The sequence below is a fragment of the Solanum stenotomum genome, chromosome 12 (assembly GCF_019186545.1).
Source record: "Solanum stenotomum isolate F172 chromosome 12, ASM1918654v1, whole genome shotgun sequence".
Classification (NCBI taxonomy): Eukaryota; Viridiplantae; Streptophyta; class Magnoliopsida; order Solanales; family Solanaceae; genus Solanum; species Solanum stenotomum.
In genome coordinates this window covers 945,028-963,520 of record NC_064293.1, presented here as the reverse complement: position 1 = coordinate 963,520, position 18,493 = coordinate 945,028, and the positions used below count along the sequence as shown (strand labels likewise).

The window sequence follows — 18,493 nt, the reverse complement described above, 5'->3', positions numbered from 1 at the left end:
GCCACGTAGGCCAAAAAGGGGTAGAATATTACATATAAAATAAGTTCGGGGGGGGGGGGTAATAGGACCTTAGTAAAGGTTAGGTGTGTCTCTGGGATTTCGGGTATAGGTTGGGGGGGTACTTATGCATTTACCCTTTAATTTTATCAAAAGATTCGAGCATGAGAAATTTGAAACTCTTGGAGGTCTCATAAAAATAAAATACCCTTTGCAATACGACTTTAATAGGCAGATCGTAAAATTACCTAATTTTTATACGTTATATTGATAGATAGGCCACTTACTATAAACCTACGTTCACTCCTCGAAACCCATAAGTCTCAGTTGTTTGTGAATAATTTGTGTTTCAAATTGAGACGATGATAGTTCAAGTATGGAAAATAAATAACTTATTATTCGAAAGCAAAATGCGCAAAAAAAGTGACATTCAAATTTAATTTTGACCATTATCTCTTAATTTTCTTTGCTCTTCATTTATTTGGCTATTCATTTTTCAAAAGTTCCAGACATCAATATCTAGCAGGTCCCATAAAAATAAAACATCCTTCTCAACACGGCTAAGACAAATTGACAAATGACAACATTTTCTCAAAGAAAAAAACAAAACAACACAAATTTGCAACATATGGAGAGAAGACATTACTAATCATCGTAGCCTATAAGACTGAGAATTGTTGGATATGGTCCACTAATGTAGAGATGAGAATGGAGAACCAAACATGTTTGTATCATACACTTAGTAGGCGTTTGGTCATGCAATACCGTATCATGATATGGTATTGTGAGATGGAATCAACATTTGGATATGCGATTTTACCCTGATTCCATCTTATGATTCCATATCATGAGATGTGATTCCATATTCTCCAAAAACCATGATGTGAAATTATATGGGAATTCTATATCATGATTTGAGATATTTTAATACAAAAATTGATCCACGAGTTTATATTTTGTTAAAACAACCCCACGGACTTTTGGAGCTTTGAAAAATAGATTCAATATTTTGTTAAAACAACCCCACATTTATATCTACTAACCATTTATTTCATATGTAAACAAAATTTATAATCACATCATTACTTTTTAAAATTTATTATTCTCACCGACATAAAATTTATTATTCTCAAATCTCACCAACATAAAGTCACTTTCACTCACACCAACCAATTGTTGAGTAACAAGTTTGTTCTGTTCATTTACTCCAACACTTAGTTTTATTACTTGTACCATTTTGCATTTATTACAACTATAGTTATATCTATTTGAACATGGAGTGAAAGATCTTCTCTTCATTTACTCTAATAAATTGATATGAAAGTTAGGTTGGATAGACTTAAATGCATAATTATTTATACTCAATCAAATTTTTTTGAAGAGCCCATGAAAGGTGTTCTTTTCATTTACTCCAATATATTGATGAAGCGAAAGTTAGGTTGGATGAAACAATTACTTAAGTGGAGAACAAATAGCTTTGTATTAATTTATTATGCAATTTTATAAATTTTTATTTATTTGATAAGATTGAATAAACAATTCGGGCTATTTTAATAGTTTTACAACTTATGAGATTTTTATGTCTATGAGGAACTATACAACACAAAAGTTCCATATTGCATGTCCAAACAAAACTTCAATTTCATCTCATGATACCATATCGCATGGCCAAACGGGCCCTAAAAGTGGTCATGATTAATGTGCGATAACAAACCTATTTTGGCCACTTTGATTAAGTCCTTGGCTGATTAGACCTCTAACACAAAACAACCCAAAATTTGACTTGAGAATGACAAAAAAAAATTGTCTGATAGCAGACAAATTAGCAAATTTGGAGAAAACGCGTTTCCTGTTGATGTGATATCATGTGAAGAACCATAAGTAAAGGTAGTGTGATATATATGAAAAGTTATACAAGCTCTAAAATTGCAAAAAAAGTGTATCTCATGAACACACTCTATGCACTTTCAAGAACAGTCATCAGAAACAAGATCTGGACATACCTCTGATTGTAAAGCAGAAATTTATTGGCTTTAAGACGTAGAATTGTTGGCTATAGTCCATTACTTTAAAGATGAAAAAGAGAACCAGACATGTCTGTATTAATATGTAATAACAAAATTATTATGGCCACTTTGACTAAATCATAGGCTGAAGGAGAATTGTTGGCTTTTCATTTTTTAAAAAGCTTGAAAATAATTCCACACCATCATTATCTAATGAAAATATAACTTGAATTGATTAAGTGATTTTATACGTGAAATGATAATAATTAAGTAATTCTTATGTAAAAAAACAAAGAAAAGTGACTTTTCGAATAGTTGAGTGATTATGTGAAAAATCAACTCTTGACATCTACTACATGAATTAGAGATAATGTAGCCAAGAGTTTTATTGATCTATAACTGAAACTTATTGGATATGATCCATTACTTTAGAGATAAGATTTGATAATCAGACATGTTTGTATCATACATTAAAAGTGATCATGACCGATGTCTCATAACAAAACTATTTTGGCCACTTTGACTGAGTCCTTGGCTGACGGAGAATTGTTGGCTTTTCATTTTTTAAAAGAGCTTGAAAATAATTCCACACCATCATTATCTACCAAAAATATAACTTGAATTGATTAAGTGACTTTTTACGTGAAGTGACAACAATTAAATAATTTTTCTGTTACAAACCAAAGAAAAGTGAATTTCTGAATAGTTGAGTGATTATGTGAAAAATCAACTCTTGACATCTACTACATGAATTAGAGATAATGTAACCAAGAGTTTTATAGATCTAAAATTGAAAATTATTGGATATGATCCACTACTTTAGAGATAAGAATTAATAATTAGACATGTTTGTATCATACATTAAAAGTGATCATGACCGATGTCTCATAACAAAACTATTTTGGCCACTTTGACCAAGTCTTTGGCTGACGGAGAATTGTTGGCTTTTCATTTTTTAAAAGAGCTTGAAAATAATTCCACACCATCATTATCTACCGAAATTATAACTTGAATTGATGAAGTGACTTTTTAAGTTAACTGACAACAATTAAATAATTTTTCTGTTACAAAACAAAGAAAAGTGAATTTCTGAATAGTTGAGTGATTATGTGAAAAATCAACTCTTGACATCTACTACATGAATTAGAGATAATGTAACCAAGAGTTTTATAGATCTAAAACTGAAAATTATTGGATATGATCCACTACTTTAGAGATAAGAATTGATAACCAGACATGTTTGTATCATACGTTAAAAGTGGTCATGTCATGACCGATGTCAAATAACAAAACTATTTTGGCCACTTTGACTAAGTCCTTGACCGAAACAACTCAAAATTTGACTTGAGAATGACTATATTTTCTCTGATAGCAGCCAAATTTGCAAAGTTTGAAAAAAACGCGTTTATTGTTGATCTTTAATTTTTTTTTTTTTCTTCTTGGGACTAGAGAAATGTGTTTAATTAATCTTTGCGGAAACAATCTTATGTAGCTTACTCCCTCTGTGCATTGTTTGAATTTTCAAGAGCCATCCTTTAATTTTTATCGTAAATTCAAGCATGCAATCTTTAAAATTTTAAAATAAAATTTATATATTTAAAAATTACATAAAAAATACTATAAGTCATAATAATTGATCCACAAACAATCTTCTAAGTGGTCGCGTTTAAAGTGAAGAATTAGAGTTTTTAATATTCAAAAACCATCCTCGGAGGTTGACATAGCTTAATCTATCTCAAATAAAACACTATTAAGAAATTCCTTTTATATATTTGTAAACTCGATTTGAGAGTCAATGAAATTTAATTTTATCAAAATATTCAAGCATGAGAAAGTTTAAACTTTTGGAGATCTCATAAAAATAAAATATCCTTTGCAATATGACTTTATTAGGCAAATTGAAAAATCACCTAATTTTTACACATTTCATTCAAATTGAGATGACGCTAGTTCAAGTAGGGAAAATACATAACTTATTATTCGAATGTAAAACTCGCAAAAAAAAGGGTGATATTCACATATATTGTTGACCATTATCTCATAATTTTCTTTATTCATTTTTCAAAAGTTCCACATCATGAGACATCAACAACTAGCAGATCCCAACAAAATAAAACACCATTCTCAACACAGCTAAGACAGATTGAAAAATGACAACATTTTCTAAAAGACAAAAACAAACAACCCAAATTTGTAACAAAGCACTACGAATCATGGTAACGTCTAAGACTGAGAATTGTTGGATATGATCCACTATTGTAAAGATGAGAATTGAGAACCAGACATGTCTGTATCATACATTAAAAGTGATCATGACTGATGTCTGATAACAAAACTATTTTGGCCACTTTTGACTAAGTCCTTGACTGAAACAACTCAAAATTTGACTTGAGAATGACCACATTTTCTCTGATAGCTACCAAATTTGCAAATTTGATAAAAAACACGTTTCCTGTTGATTTGCAATTTATTTTGTTTTTCTTCTTGGGACTAGAGAAATGTGTTTAATTATTCTTTGTGAAAACAATCTTACGAAGCTTACTCCCTCTATCTCAATTTATAATGTTTAGTTTGAATTTTCAAGAGTCAAATCCTTTAATTTTTATCGTAAATTCAGGCATGGAATCTTTAAATTGTTAAAATAAAATTTATATATTTAAAAACTATGTAAAAAGTACTATAAGTCATAATAATTAATCCGCAAATCATCTTCTAAGTGGTCGCGTTTAAAGGGAAAGAATTAGATTTTTTAATATTCACAAACCATCCTCAAAGGTTGAGATATCTTAATCTATCTCTAATAAAACACTATTAATTTGCGATCCAATTTTCTTCAAGGGTCATTACCTACTCTAATAAATTCCACAAGATACTTCATATCAAAAAATAATCCGAGTGAAGAAATTCCTTTTATATATTTGTAAAATCGATTTGAGTCATTGAAATTTAATTTTATCAAAATATTCGAGCATGCAAAATTTGAAACTCTTGGAGGTCTCATAAAAATAAAATACCCTTTGCAATATGATTTTATTAGGCAGATTGAAAAATCACCTAATTTTTACACATTTCATTGACAGACATGCCACTTACTATAAAATTACGCTCACACCTCGAAATCCATAAATCTCAGTTGTTTGTGAATAATTTGTGTTTCAAATTGAAATGACAATAGTTCAAGTAGGGAAAATAAATAACTTATTATTCGAATGTAAAACTCGAAAAAAAAATGATATTCTATATCTACTTTATTAGAAGAGCCAGTGGAAATGTTGGTATCAACATGGCTGCTTGGCGTTTTGAAGGGTATTTTAGTTATTTAAGTTTCAATTGACCAATTGTCTCGGCGGTAAGTTCTATTTCTTATAGATGTTTTTGTTATATTCTGTCTGTGTAGACGTTTTTGCCATTACAGTGATGATGATGAAAAAGCAACCCTTCGTGTGGGCCCAACCTCATTCTTTGGACAATTTGCTTGCCACTTCTTTCCTCAACATATATTATCATTTATTTCCTTTATATTTTTCAACTTACCATTATTAATTTATCTAAACATTGTTTAGTTATATGTATTATTTATTAACATTAACGTATGGATATTATATTAAAAATATTTTTTAGTTGTAATAGCTTGATTGTCACTAAACATGTATTTTTAATGACAATTAGCTCTCTTTGTAAGTGTCCCTAAAGCCTATAGCAAAATTGAATCTAATGACAATTAACTAATGTCGGTAAATGCTTTAGCGCCCTTTGTTAATGTTTATATTTATTGCCCGCTAAAAATCATTTTTGTTATATTGTGAAAAAATTAAATTTTTGTTTGGTTATTATCATTTATAACGTAAGATTTATATTGATACTTAATGTACTTACTAGATTTATTAGCAATTTTTTTTAAACGTAACTTGCAACATTAAATTAAATCTATATTTATTAGTGTAATCTTACATTTGAATTGTGAATTTGACTTTTTAGTTTTATAAGACAAATTACGTTAATTACATAATTAAACATTCGTATTTAGTTCGAATTATTTCAAGGTTGTCAGTAGTTCAGGAATGAAACTAATAATTCGCGTCGAATTTACGAGTGTCTTTAATACTTTTCTCTAAAAAAATTGTATGATATAGTCTGAAATTAAATTAATATATACAAGTATTCAAATTCCTATAGAGTGCAACAAAAAATTTCAATAAGAAAAAATAATATTGGATTTAATAGTATGAAAACAATAAAATTGGATTTAATAGCTATAAAATGAAAATATTATAATGGAAAAATGCATAAGTAGCCCCAACCTATGCCCGAAATTCCAGAGACACATTTATACTATAGTAAGGTCCTATTACCCCCCCCCCCCCCCTCGAACTTATTTTATAAATAATTTTCTATCCTTTTTCGGCCTACGTGGCACTATCAACCAGATAGCTTGAAAAAATTGTCAACACGCGCTAGGCACAGAATATAGTGCCACGTAGGCCGAAAAGGGGTAGAAAATTATTTATAAAATAAGTTTGGAGGGGGGGGTAATAGGACCTTAGTATAGTATAAGTGTCTGAAATTTCAGACATATGTTGGGAAGGGGGGGGGGGGTACTTATGCATTTTTCCCATTATATTATGAACAACAGTAGTAGTCGAAACATAAACAAATTTCATGTCTATTAAAAAGTAATAATTGACATGACTATTTTACTGTTCTATCCATATTAACTACGTAATGTTTAATATTAAATCTTGAAAAATGAGTTGGAGAATAAATAATAGATGCTAACGTTAGTAATGAAAAATAATAATTTTTTTTTCTTGATATATTACAAGTAGGTAATTACAAGTGACAAATAAAAATAAAAAATCTATTTTTCAAATAATGAAAGTGTAAAAATGAACAAGGAGAGTATATCATAATTGAAATTGTTAGGCCGTGCGCAGCACGGGCGTTCTTCATCTAGTTCAAATATAGTTTTGACCATATATTATCTCTTAATTTTCTTTGCTCTTTCATTTATTTGGCTATTCAATTTTCAAAAGTTCCACATCATCAGACATCAATATCTAGCGGTCCAATAAAAATATAACACCCTTCTCAACACGGCTAAGATAGATTGAAAAATGACAACATTTTCTCAAAGACAAAAACAAAACAACCCAAATTTGCAACAAAGACATAACAAATCATCGTAACGTCTAAGACTGAGAATTGTTGGATATGGTCCACTACTATAGAGATGAGAATTGAGAACCAGACATGTCTGTATCATACACTAAGAGTGGTCATAATTAATTTGTGAGAACAAAACTATTTTGGCCACTTTGATTAAGTCCTTGCCTGAATTAGACCTCTAACACAAGGCAATCCAAAATTTGACAAGAGAATGACAACATTTTTTTCTCCGATAGCAGCCAAATTAGCAAATTTGGAAAAAACGTGTTTCCTGTTGGTCTTTAATTAGTATAAGTTACGTACAATATCAAATCCTATGAATCCGAAACAATAAACTCAAAATATGATGATGGTTTCTAGCAAAACATTCTCTTCGCTTCGGTTTTTCACTCTTTTGTACCTCTTTACAGTTACTTTTGCTTCAACTGAGGAAGCAACTGCCCTCTTGAAATGGAAAGCAACTTTCAAGAACCAGAATAATTCTTTATTGGCTTCATGGACACCAAGTTTTAATGCATGCACGGACTGGTATGGAGTTATATGCTTTAATGGGAGGGTAAACACGTTGAATATTACAAATTCTAGTGTCATTGGTACACTCTATGCTTTTCCGTTTTCATCCCTCCCTTTTCTTGAAAATTTTGATCTTAGCATGAACAATTTCTCAGGCACCATTCCACCTGAGATTGGTAATCTCACTAATCTCGTCTTTCTTAACTTGAACATCAATCAGTTTTCAGGAACAATCCCACAACAAATCGGTTCACTAGCCAAACTTCAGATCCTCCGTATATTTGACAACCATTTAAATGGCTCTATTCCTAAAGAAATAGGTTACCTAAGGTCTCTTACAAAGCTCTCTTTGGGTAGCAACTTTCTTACTGGTTCTATTCCTGCTTCATTGGGGAATTTGAACAACTTGTCCTTTCTGTTTCTTTATCAAAATCAACTTTCTGGCTCTATTCCTCGAGAAATAGGTTACCTAAGGTCTCTTACTGAACTACATTTGAGTAATAACTCTCTTAATGGCTCTATTCCTGCTTCATTGGGGAATTTGAGCAACTTGTCTCATTTGGATCTTTATGATAATCACTTTTCTGGCTCTATTCCTCGAGAAATAGGTTACCTAAGGTCTCTTACTGACCTACATTTGGGTAATAACTCCCTTAATGGCTCTATTCCTGCTTCATTAGGGAATTTGAACAACTTGTCTCATTTGGATCTTTATGATAATCAGCTTTCTGGCTCTATTCCCATAGAAATAGGTTACTTAAGGTCTCTTAATGTCCTACATTTGGGTAATAACTCCCTTAATGGCTCTATTCCTGCATCATTGGGGAATTTGAGCAACTTGTCTTTTTTGCTTCTTTATAATAATCAGCTTTCTGGCTCTGTTCCTGCTTCATTGGGGAATCTGAACAACTTGTCTAGTTTGTATCTTTATAATAATCAGCTTTCTGGCTCTATTCCCATAGAAATAGGTTACTTGAGTTCTCTTACTTATCTATATTTGGGTAATAGCTCTCTTAATGGATCTATTCCTGCTTCATTTAGCAATTTGAGAAATCTGAAAAAAATGATTCTCAATGATAACAATCTCATTGGGGAAATTCCTTCATTTGTGTGCAATTTGACATCACTGGAAGTGTTGTATATGCCGAGAAACAATTTGAAGGGAAAAGTTCTGCAATGTTTGGGTAATATCAGCAGCCTCCAGGTTTTGATGATGTCACATAATAATCTCAGCGGAGAGATCCCTTCATCTATTTCCAATTTAATGTCACTACAAATTCTAGATTTGGGCAGAAACAATCTGGAGGGAGCAATTCCACAATGTTTTGGCAATATTAGTAGCCTACAGGTTTTTGATATGCAGAATAACAAACTTTCTGGGACTCTTCCAACAAATTTTAGCATTGGAAGTTCACTTATAAGTCTCAACTTGCATGGCAATGAACTAGAGTGGGAAATCCCTCGGTCTTTGGCCAATTGCAAAAAGCTGCAAGTTCTTGATCTAGGAGATAATCATCTCAATGATACATTCCCCATGTGGTTGGGAACTTTGCCAGAGCTGAGAGTTTTAAGGTTGACATCGAATAAATTGCATGGACCTATAAGATCTTCAGGGGTTGAAATCATGTTTCCTGATCTTCGAATCATAGATCTCTCTAACAATGTCTTTTCGAAAGACTTACCAACGAGTTTGTTTCAGCATTTGAAAGGCATGAGGACAATTGATCAAACAATGAAGGTACCAAGTTATGAAGGAGGTGGAGCTTACGAAGACTCAATAGTTGTTGTATCAAAGGGATTGAAGCTTGAAGTTGTGAAAATTTTGTCTTTGTACACAGTTATCGATCTTTCAAACAACAAATTTGAAGGACATATTCCTAGTGTTCTAGGAGATCTCATAGCTCTTCGGGTATTGAATATGTCTCATAATGGATTGAAAGGTCATATACCACAATCACTTGGAAATTTATCTGTAGTGGAATCTTTAGACCTTTCGTTTAACCAGCTTTCAGGAGAGATACCACAACAACTTGCTTCTCTTACGTCTCTTGAATTCTTAAATCTCTCTCACAATTATCTCCAAGGATGCATCCCTCAAGGACCCCAATTTCATACCTTTGAGAAAAGTTCATTTGATGGTAATGATGGAGTACGTGGATTCCCCATTTCAAAAGGTTGTGGCAATGATCCTGGGTCAGAGACAAACTATACAGTGTCTATGCTAGAAGATCAAGAAAGAAATTCTGAATTTTTCAATGATTTTTGGAAAGCAGCTCTGATGGGCTATGGCAGTGGACTTTGTATTGGATTATCCATAATATATTTCTTGATCTCAACTGGAAATCTAAGATGGCTTGCAAGAATCATTGAAGAACTGGAACACAAAATTATCATGCGAAGGAGAAAGAAGCAGCGAGGTCAAAAGAATTACAGAAGAAGAAATAATCGCCTCTAGACAAGTTACCTGTAAAGAAGAATTTGATTTCAGAACTTCAGGTATTCAAGCTAAGATCTACACTAATCTTTTTTAGTTTATTCTAACAACTAATATATTAGGTTTTATGGTTTTTGTTATCAACAAATACTTATTAACGCTGATACGAATTGCTAGTAATCAGTTGGAAGCTGTGATAACAAAGGCTAAAAATTTATAGTTGTGTGACTCACTTTCTTATTTTTTTCAGATTTTCAGGTGCCAAGAATAAGAAGATGTTGGAGTAATGGATTTGGTTCTTCCTATGTTGCAGCTTATGATTGTTGGATTTGATTTTTAGTTTTATAAGCTTTTCTTAACCTGGGAAAATGTAATATTATGAATTTTGATGATATACAATAAATGTTGTGTGTATTGAATGATGTGTATGCATTTATCGGATCAATAATACTCACCTCAAAGAATCTAAGAGAGCTGAATTAATGGAGGAAGATATTTAGCGTGTGATAGAAGAAAGAGCACTAACAAAGAAGAATATGTAACAACCTAGGGCGTAACTGTTAACTCACACCCCAAAGCTAGTTATTATGGTGGGAGAGGCCAAGTTTTATTTTTTTGTGATAAAGTTGTCGTGGAAACAATCTCTTGCAGAGATGTAGAGTGAGGTTGCACACAAATAACAATACACCCTTGTGGTCCAGCCCTTCGCTTAGCCTTTTATTATACAAACAGGCTTACTCAAAGTAAACTGTTTTTGTCATTTGCATTCATCAATAATGTTCTTTGTTGTGCTCGTAGCACTTTGAAACTTTCCTTTGCCAATTGCAATAATGTTAGTTTGAAACATTTGTGTGTTCTATTTCCAGATACAAGGGGGTATACTAGTTAGTTTGAAACAGCACTGGCAAGACAGAATATTGTAAAATGACCCTAACAACAGGGAAGTTCCGTCTAATCATTCACACGATGCATTTAATAACTCAACCAACTCTGGAACAAATGGTGCACAAAATGGCTGACAAGGCTCATTACCATGACTATGGTGTTCTCATGTTACAACAGGTTGCCAATATGACTCAATCTCAACAACAGTTACAACACAATGCCTTGATGATGCAGCAGCAAATGGCTATTGTGCCTCTGCAACATCAAATTGCTTCTATGACTCAACATAATGAAGGAGAGATTCAAGAACAGGAAGCACAAAATCAAGAAGATATAGCTGATGTGCCTCAACTACAACTACAAATTCATGTTTGTGTTAGCAGTAAATGTAATCAGGTTATCCAACAAATCAAGATGTTGCTCTCTGTTCCATCTCCTAAAGAGCAATTCTTCCATCAATGGAAAAATATTCCTTACCAGGTTGAGAGATTCATGCCTAAGATTAATATCAAATGTCTAAGATGGAGCATGCCTAGTCCTGAAAATTATTGGCTATGGTCCACTACTTTAGAGATAAGAATTGAAAACGAGACATGTCTGTATCATACATTAAAAGTGGTCATGACCAATGTGTGATAACAGAACTATTTTGGCCACTTTGACTAAGTCCTTGGCTGAATTAAATGTGTTAACTCAAAACAAACTCAAAATTTGACTTGAGAATGACCACATTTTCTCTAATAGCAACAAAATTTGCAAATTTGAAGAAAACACGTTTCCTGTTCTTTTTGGGACCAGAGATATGTGTTTAATTACTATTTGCGAAAACAATCATATGAAGATTACTCCCACTATCTCAATTTATAATGCATAGTCTGGATTTTCAAGAGCCAAATAGTTTAATTTTCACCAAAAATTCAGGCATGAAGTCTTTCAAAAAAATTTAAAATAAAATTTATATATTTTGAAACTACAGAAAAAGTACTATAAGTTACAATAATTTATTTGCAAACCATCTTCGGAGTGATCGCGTGTGAAGTGAAAGAATTGGAGTTTTTAATATCCAGAAACCATCTTCGGAGGTTGAAATATCTTAATCTATCTCTAATAAAAAAACTATTAATATCCAGTTTTCATCAAGGGTCATACCTATTCCGACAAATTCCACAAGATACTTCATCATATCAAAAAATAATCTCAGTGAAGAAATTCTTTTATTTGGAAAATCAATTGAGAGTCATTGAAATTTAATTTTATCAAAATATTCGAGCATGAAAAATGTGAAACTCTTGGAGGTCTCATAAAAATAAAATATCCTTTGCAACACGACTTTATTTGACAGATTGAAAAATCACCTAATTTTTACACATTTCATTGACAGATTGGCCACTTACCATAAAATTACACTCACTCCTCGAAACCATAAGTCTCAGTTGTTTGTGAATAATCTGTGTTTCAAATTGAGATGACGATAGTTCAAGTAGGGAAAATAAATAACTTATTATTCGAATGTAAAACTCGCAAAGAAAATGATATTCAAATTTAATTTGAATATATCATTTAAATTGATTGAATGACTTTATACGGAAAAATGACAATAATTGAGTGACTTTTCTATCACAAAATAAAGAACAGAAAAAATGACTTTTTGAATAATTGATGATAATATGAGAAGTCAATACTTGACACCTTCTATATAAATTCTCATTAGTCAAATTAAAGATAATGTAATCTAGAAATTTATTGGCTTAAGACGTAGAGTTGTTGGATATAGTCCATTACTTTAAAAAGGAAAATGAGAACCAAGCATGTCTGTATTAATATGTAATAATAAAACTATTCTGGCCACTTTGACTAAGTCATTGGATGATGGAGAATTGTTGGCTTTTCATTTTTTAAAAGAGCTTGAAAATAATTCCACACCATCACTATCTAACGAAAATATAACTTGAATTGATTAAGTGACTTTATACGTCAAAATGACAATAATTAAGTAATTTTTATGTAACAAACCAAAGAAAAGCAACTTTCCGAATAGTTGAATGATTATGTGAAAAATCAACTCTTGACATCTACTACATGAATTAGAGATACTGTAGCCTAGAGTTTTATTGATCTAAAACTGAAAATTATTGGATATAATCCACTACTTTAGAGATAAGAATTGAGAACCAGACATGTTTGTATCATACGTTAAAAGTGGTCATGACCGATGTCTAATAACAAAACTGTTTTGGCCACTCTGACTAAGTCCTTGACTGAAACAACTCAAAATTTGACTTGAGAATGAACATATTTTCTCTGATAGCAACCAAATTTGCAAATTTAAAGGAAACGCGTTTCCTATTGATCATCGATTTATTTTAATTTTCTTCTTGGGAACAGAGAAATGTATTTAATTATTCTTTGCGGAAACAATCTTATGTAGCTTACTCCCTCTATCTCAATTTATAATGCATTGTTTGAGTTTTCAAGAGCCATCCTTTAATTTTTATCGTAAATTCAAGCATGCAGTCTTTAAATATTTATAAATTTTATATATTTAAAAACTATATAAAAAATACTATAAGTCATAATAATTGATCCACAAATCATCTTCTAAGTGGTCGCGTTTAAAGTGAAGAATTAGAGTTTTTAATATTCAAAAACCATCCTTGGAGGTTGACATAGCTTAATCTATCTCTAATAAAACACTATTAACAAATTCCTTTTATATATTTGTAAACTCGTTTGAGAGTCATTAAAATTTAATTTTATCAAAATATTCGAGCATGAGAAAGTTTAAACTGTTGGAGATCTCATAAAAATAAAATACCCTTTGCAATATGACTTTATTAGGCAAATTAAAAAATCACCTAATTTTTACACATTTCATTCAAATTGAGATGACGATAGTTCAAGTAGGGAAAATACATAACTTATTATTCGAATATAAAACTCGCAAAAACAAGTGATATTCACATATATTTTTTACCATTATCTCATAATTTTCTTTATTCATTTTTCAAAAGTTCCACATCATGAGACATCAACATCTAGCAGATCCCAACAAAATAAAACACCCTTCTCAACACGGCTAAGACAGATTGAAAAATGACAACATTTTTTAAAAGACAAGAACAAACAACCCAAATTTGTAACAAAGACGCTACGAATCATGGTAACGTCTAAGACTGAGAATTGTTGGATATGATCCACTATTATAGAGATGAGAATTGTGAACCAGACATGTCTGTGTCATACATTAAAAGTGATCATGACCGATGTCTGAAAACAAAACTATTTTGGCCACTTTTGACCAAGTCTTTGACTGAAACAACTCAAAATTTGACTCGAGAATGACTACATTTTCTCTGATAGCTGCCAAATTTGCAAATTTGATAAAAGCACGTTTCCTGTTGATTTGCAATTTATTTTGTTTTAATTCTTGGGACTAGAGAAATGTGTTTAATTATTCTTTGCGAAAACAATCTTACGAAGCTTACTCCCTCTATCTCAATTTATAATGTAAAATCCTTTAATTTTTATCGTAAATTTAGGCATGGAGTCTTTAAATTGTTAAAATAAAATTTATATATTTAAAAACTGCGTAAAAAGTACTATAAGTCATAATAATTAATCCGCAAACCATCTTCTAAGTGGTCGCATTTAAAGGGAAAGGATTAGATTTTTTAATATTCACAAGCCATCCTCAAAGGTTGAGATATCTTAATCTATATCTAATAAAACACTATTAATTTGCGATCCAATTTTCTTCAAGGATCATTACCTATTCTAACTAATTCCACGAGATACTTCATATCAAAAAATAATCCGAGTGAAGAAATTCCTTTTATATATTTGTAAAATTGATTTGAGTCATTGAAATTTAATTTTATCAAAATATTCGAGCATGAGAAATTTGAAACTTTTGGAGGTCTCATAAAAATAAAATACCCTTTGCAATACGACTTTCCTAGGCGGATTGAAAAATCACCTAATTTTTACACATTTCATTGACAGATAGGCCACTTACTGTAAAATTACGTTCACTCCTCGAAACCCATAAGTCTCAGTTGTTTGTGAATAATTTGTGTTTCAAATTGAAACGACGATGGTTCAAGTAGGGAAAATAAATAACTTATTCGAATGTAAAACTCGCCAAAAAAAAATGATATTCTATATCTACTATATTAGAAGAGCCATTGGAATTGTTGGTATCAACATGCCTGCTTGGCATTTTGAAGGGTATTTTAGTTATTTAAGTTTCAATTGACCAATTGTCTCGGCGAAAAGTTCTATTTCTTATAGATGTTTTGTTATATTTTGTCTGTGTAGACGTTTTTGCCATTATGATTAGTGTATATTAAAGTGATGATGAAAAAGCTACCCTTCGTTCAACTTACCATTATTTATTTATCTAAACATTGTTTAGTTATATGTAATATTTATTAACATTAACGTATGGACATTATATTAAAAATATTTTTAGCAATATTTAATTAGCGGTAATAGCTTGATTGTCGCTAAATATGTACTTTTAATGATAATTAGCTCTCTTTGTAAGTGTCCCTAAAGCCTATAGCAAAATTGAATCTAATGACAATTAATTAATGTCGGTAAATGTTTTAGCACTCTTTGTTAATGTTTATATTTATTGCCGCTAAAAATCATTTTTGTTATATTGGGAAGAAATTAAATTTTTGTTTGGTTATTATCATTTATAACGTAAGATTTTTATTGATACTTACTAGATTTATTAGCAATTTATTTTTAAACGTAACTTGCAACATTAAATTAAATCCATATTTATTAGTATAATCTTACATTTGAATTGTGAATTTGACTTTTTAGTTTTATAAGACAAATTACATTAATTACATAATTAAACATTCGTATTTAGTTTGAGTTATTTTAAGGTTGTCAGTAGTTCATGAATGAAACTAATAATTCGCGTTGAATTTACGAGTGTCTTTAATGCTTTTCTCTAAAAAAATTGTATGACATAGTCTGAAATTAAATTAATATATACAAGTATTCAAATTCCTATATTCAAATTCCTATAGAGTGCAACATAAAATTTCAATAAGAAAAAATAATATTGGATTTAATAGTATGAAAAAATATAATTGGATTTTATAGATATAAAATGAAAATATTAAATTGGGAAAATGCATAAGTACCCCCAATCTATGCCCGAAATCCCAGAGACACACTTATACTATAGTAAGGTCCTATTACCCCCGAACTTATTTTATAAATAATTTTCTATCCTTTTTCGGCCTACGTGGCACTAATACTCACCTTAAAGAATCTAAGAGAGCTGAAGAATTAATGGAGGAAGATATTTAACGTGTGTAGAAGAAAGAGAACTAACAAGGAAGAATACGTAACAACCTTGGGCTTAACTGGTTAACTCACACCCAAAGCTAGTTATTGAGGTGAGAGAGGCCATGTTTTATTTTTTGATAAGGGGAGCCTTGACGTAACTGGTAAGGTTGTAGTGGATAAGGCAACTTTTCCTGTTAATGAATTTAATGATCGTAACAGAGATGTGTTTAAAATTTCTATTGAATTAGTTTGTAATATTTAGAGGTCGTAAATTGAACAAATGCACATATGTTCGTGAAAGAGCATGACTATTCTTAGGCATTGTTGGATCCTGAAGGGAATTGCTTGTAACCTCCTAAACAATATACCCTATATTGGTGGAAGGTACCCAGTGAAATAATCGAGGTTCGCATAGGTTGCTCTGCAAACCACCATTATTAAACAAAATGCACACACACTAGCACATTAGAGTAAAAAATTTAATGACAAGAGATGAAAGAAACTCACGCCAAGATTGACTTTATCAAACAACAAATACATTGTTTGTAGCTTTTGGACAATCATTTATCACTCAAAGAAGATCACGGATTGATGCATTACATCATTCTTGGAACAAAATTATGTACATAAAACTTACAGGAATCATGTTTTGTGTGTGGTGAAACTCCATAAGGACTAGTCCAAGATACTGAGATCAAGGATTTCTAAGTGCAGCCAATCTCTTCTCCAGTTCATCGATCCCAGAACTGCCAGCACGAAAGCACAACAACAAAATGTACATGAGCAAGTTAATGAGATCAAACAGCATGAAAAAAGCACTTCATACTAATATGATACAATTATTTACAGGAAGAAAAGAAAAATATAAAACCGAAACCGCAACATACTTTATCTGTTAACAAGCAGTGCACTCAAGATGTCTAGTAATTTTGCTCGAGGATATAGTAGTACTTGAGTCAAAATTAGTTCATCATTTACCATTATTGCCTAGTTGTAATAGCTCCTATTATGTATTCCGTTTTAGTCTTTTAATTCTCCTTTTCAATTTTTCAAAGTAGCTCAGACATAGTTGGCCTACAATTTTTGTGGTTTTAATTGTTTCACCAAATTGGTAAGTTTGAAGCGCCGAGAGCTTGTTAAAGATTACACTCGATTTGTTGAGCTCGGTTGAGATTAAAGTGATAGCTCAGATCAACAGCTCCAACACCAAGATAATCGAGTGAAGACTAGCACGGCTTTAACTAGGCTAGCAATTTCTAGCAAAGGAAGCATGTTAGTGAAACCTAGCTCTGTAGGTTTTTTTTCTTTCTTTTTTTGAATATCTGAGAAATATGTTGTTTCTAGCTTCAAACTCGATGGATATTTGAACCTCTTTCCACTGTCCTTCTCCATTAAAATACCAAACTTAATTCATCAATAGAATTCAAACCATGTCGTGTGCCTACCACACATTCATCTTCGTTACACTATCTTTATGGTTTAACTTCATTGTTCAAGCTAAAGCATACTTTTCTTTCAATCCTGCCTTCAGAGCAAACTCAAGGGCAATAAAGTAACAAAAAGACTATATCAAAAAAAAGGGAAAATGTATAAGTACCCCCAGCCTATGCCCGAAATCCCAGAGACGCACCTAACCTTTACTAAGGTCTTATTAGCCCCGAACTTATTTTATATGTAATATTCTACCCCTTTTTGGCCTATGTGGCACTATCTTGTGGGCTCAGCGCATGTTGACAATTTTTTCAAGGATAGTGCCACGTAGGCCGAAAAGGGGTAGAATATTATAGATAAATTAAGTTCGGAGGGGGGGGTAATAGGACCTTAGTAAAGGTTAGGTGTGTCTCTGCGATTTCGGACATAGGCTGGAGGGATACTAATGCATTTTCCCAAAAGAAAATGAAGACGAACCTGCTTGATTCCTCAGTCCTTTTTCCAGAAATTTTTCCCTTGGGAACTGCTGACATCTGTCCAGATTAAAACACGGGATCTTCAATTTAACACGGTAATTGTCGGCACTTAACTCCTTTCCTTCTTGCAAGTAAAATACAACTTTTTCCAATGTGAAACAATAATAAAAAACTAACCTGTGAGGCAACATCAATTCCAATTTCATCAAGGACCTGCAAAAATAAGATTGAGTTAACATGCAAGAAGCCGATAAGTAGGTGGGACCATGTGTAAA

General features: G+C 31.6%; 2 protein-coding genes and 1 long non-coding RNA gene across 5 annotated transcripts in view; 2 read left to right on the top strand and 1 right to left on the bottom strand.

The window, feature by feature from the left end:
* Nucleotides 1–9,918: 9,918 nt before the first annotated feature.
* LOC125846744 (uncharacterized) lies at nt 9,919–10,535 on the top strand. The gene is made up of 2 exons (XR_007444392.1): nt 9,919–10,178; nt 10,367–10,535. It is a non-coding gene; the product is annotated as an uncharacterized LOC125846744 (long non-coding RNA).
* A 676-nt stretch (nt 10,536–11,211) lies between these two features.
* LOC125846736 (uncharacterized) overlaps nt 11,212–18,493 on the top strand; it is a 62,667-nt gene continuing 55,385 nt past the window's right edge. Inside the window, exon 1 of the mRNA XM_049526329.1 lies at nt 11,212–11,397. Within this exon, the coding sequence (XP_049382286.1) occupies nt 11,227–11,397 (171 nt within the window). The 5' untranslated portion in view covers nt 11,212–11,226. The remainder of the gene's footprint in view (nt 11,398–18,493) is intronic.
* Nucleotides 16,805–18,493, bottom strand: part of LOC125846731 (vacuolar protein sorting-associated protein 2 homolog 3-like) — a 66,439-nt gene continuing 64,750 nt past the window's right edge. Inside the window, exons 9-11 of one of the 3 annotated variants that reach the window (XM_049526320.1) lie at nt 18,396–18,431; nt 18,220–18,275; nt 16,805–17,057 (exon numbers count right to left, since the gene is read on the bottom strand). In XM_049526320.1, coding sequence (XP_049382277.1) covers nt 17,006–17,057; nt 18,220–18,275; nt 18,396–18,431 — 144 coding nt within the window. In that variant the 3' untranslated portion in view covers nt 16,805–17,005. The remainder of the gene's footprint in view (nt 17,058–18,219; nt 18,276–18,395; nt 18,432–18,493) is intronic. The other 2 variants (XM_049526319.1, XM_049526318.1) reach the window with 2 other exon arrangements.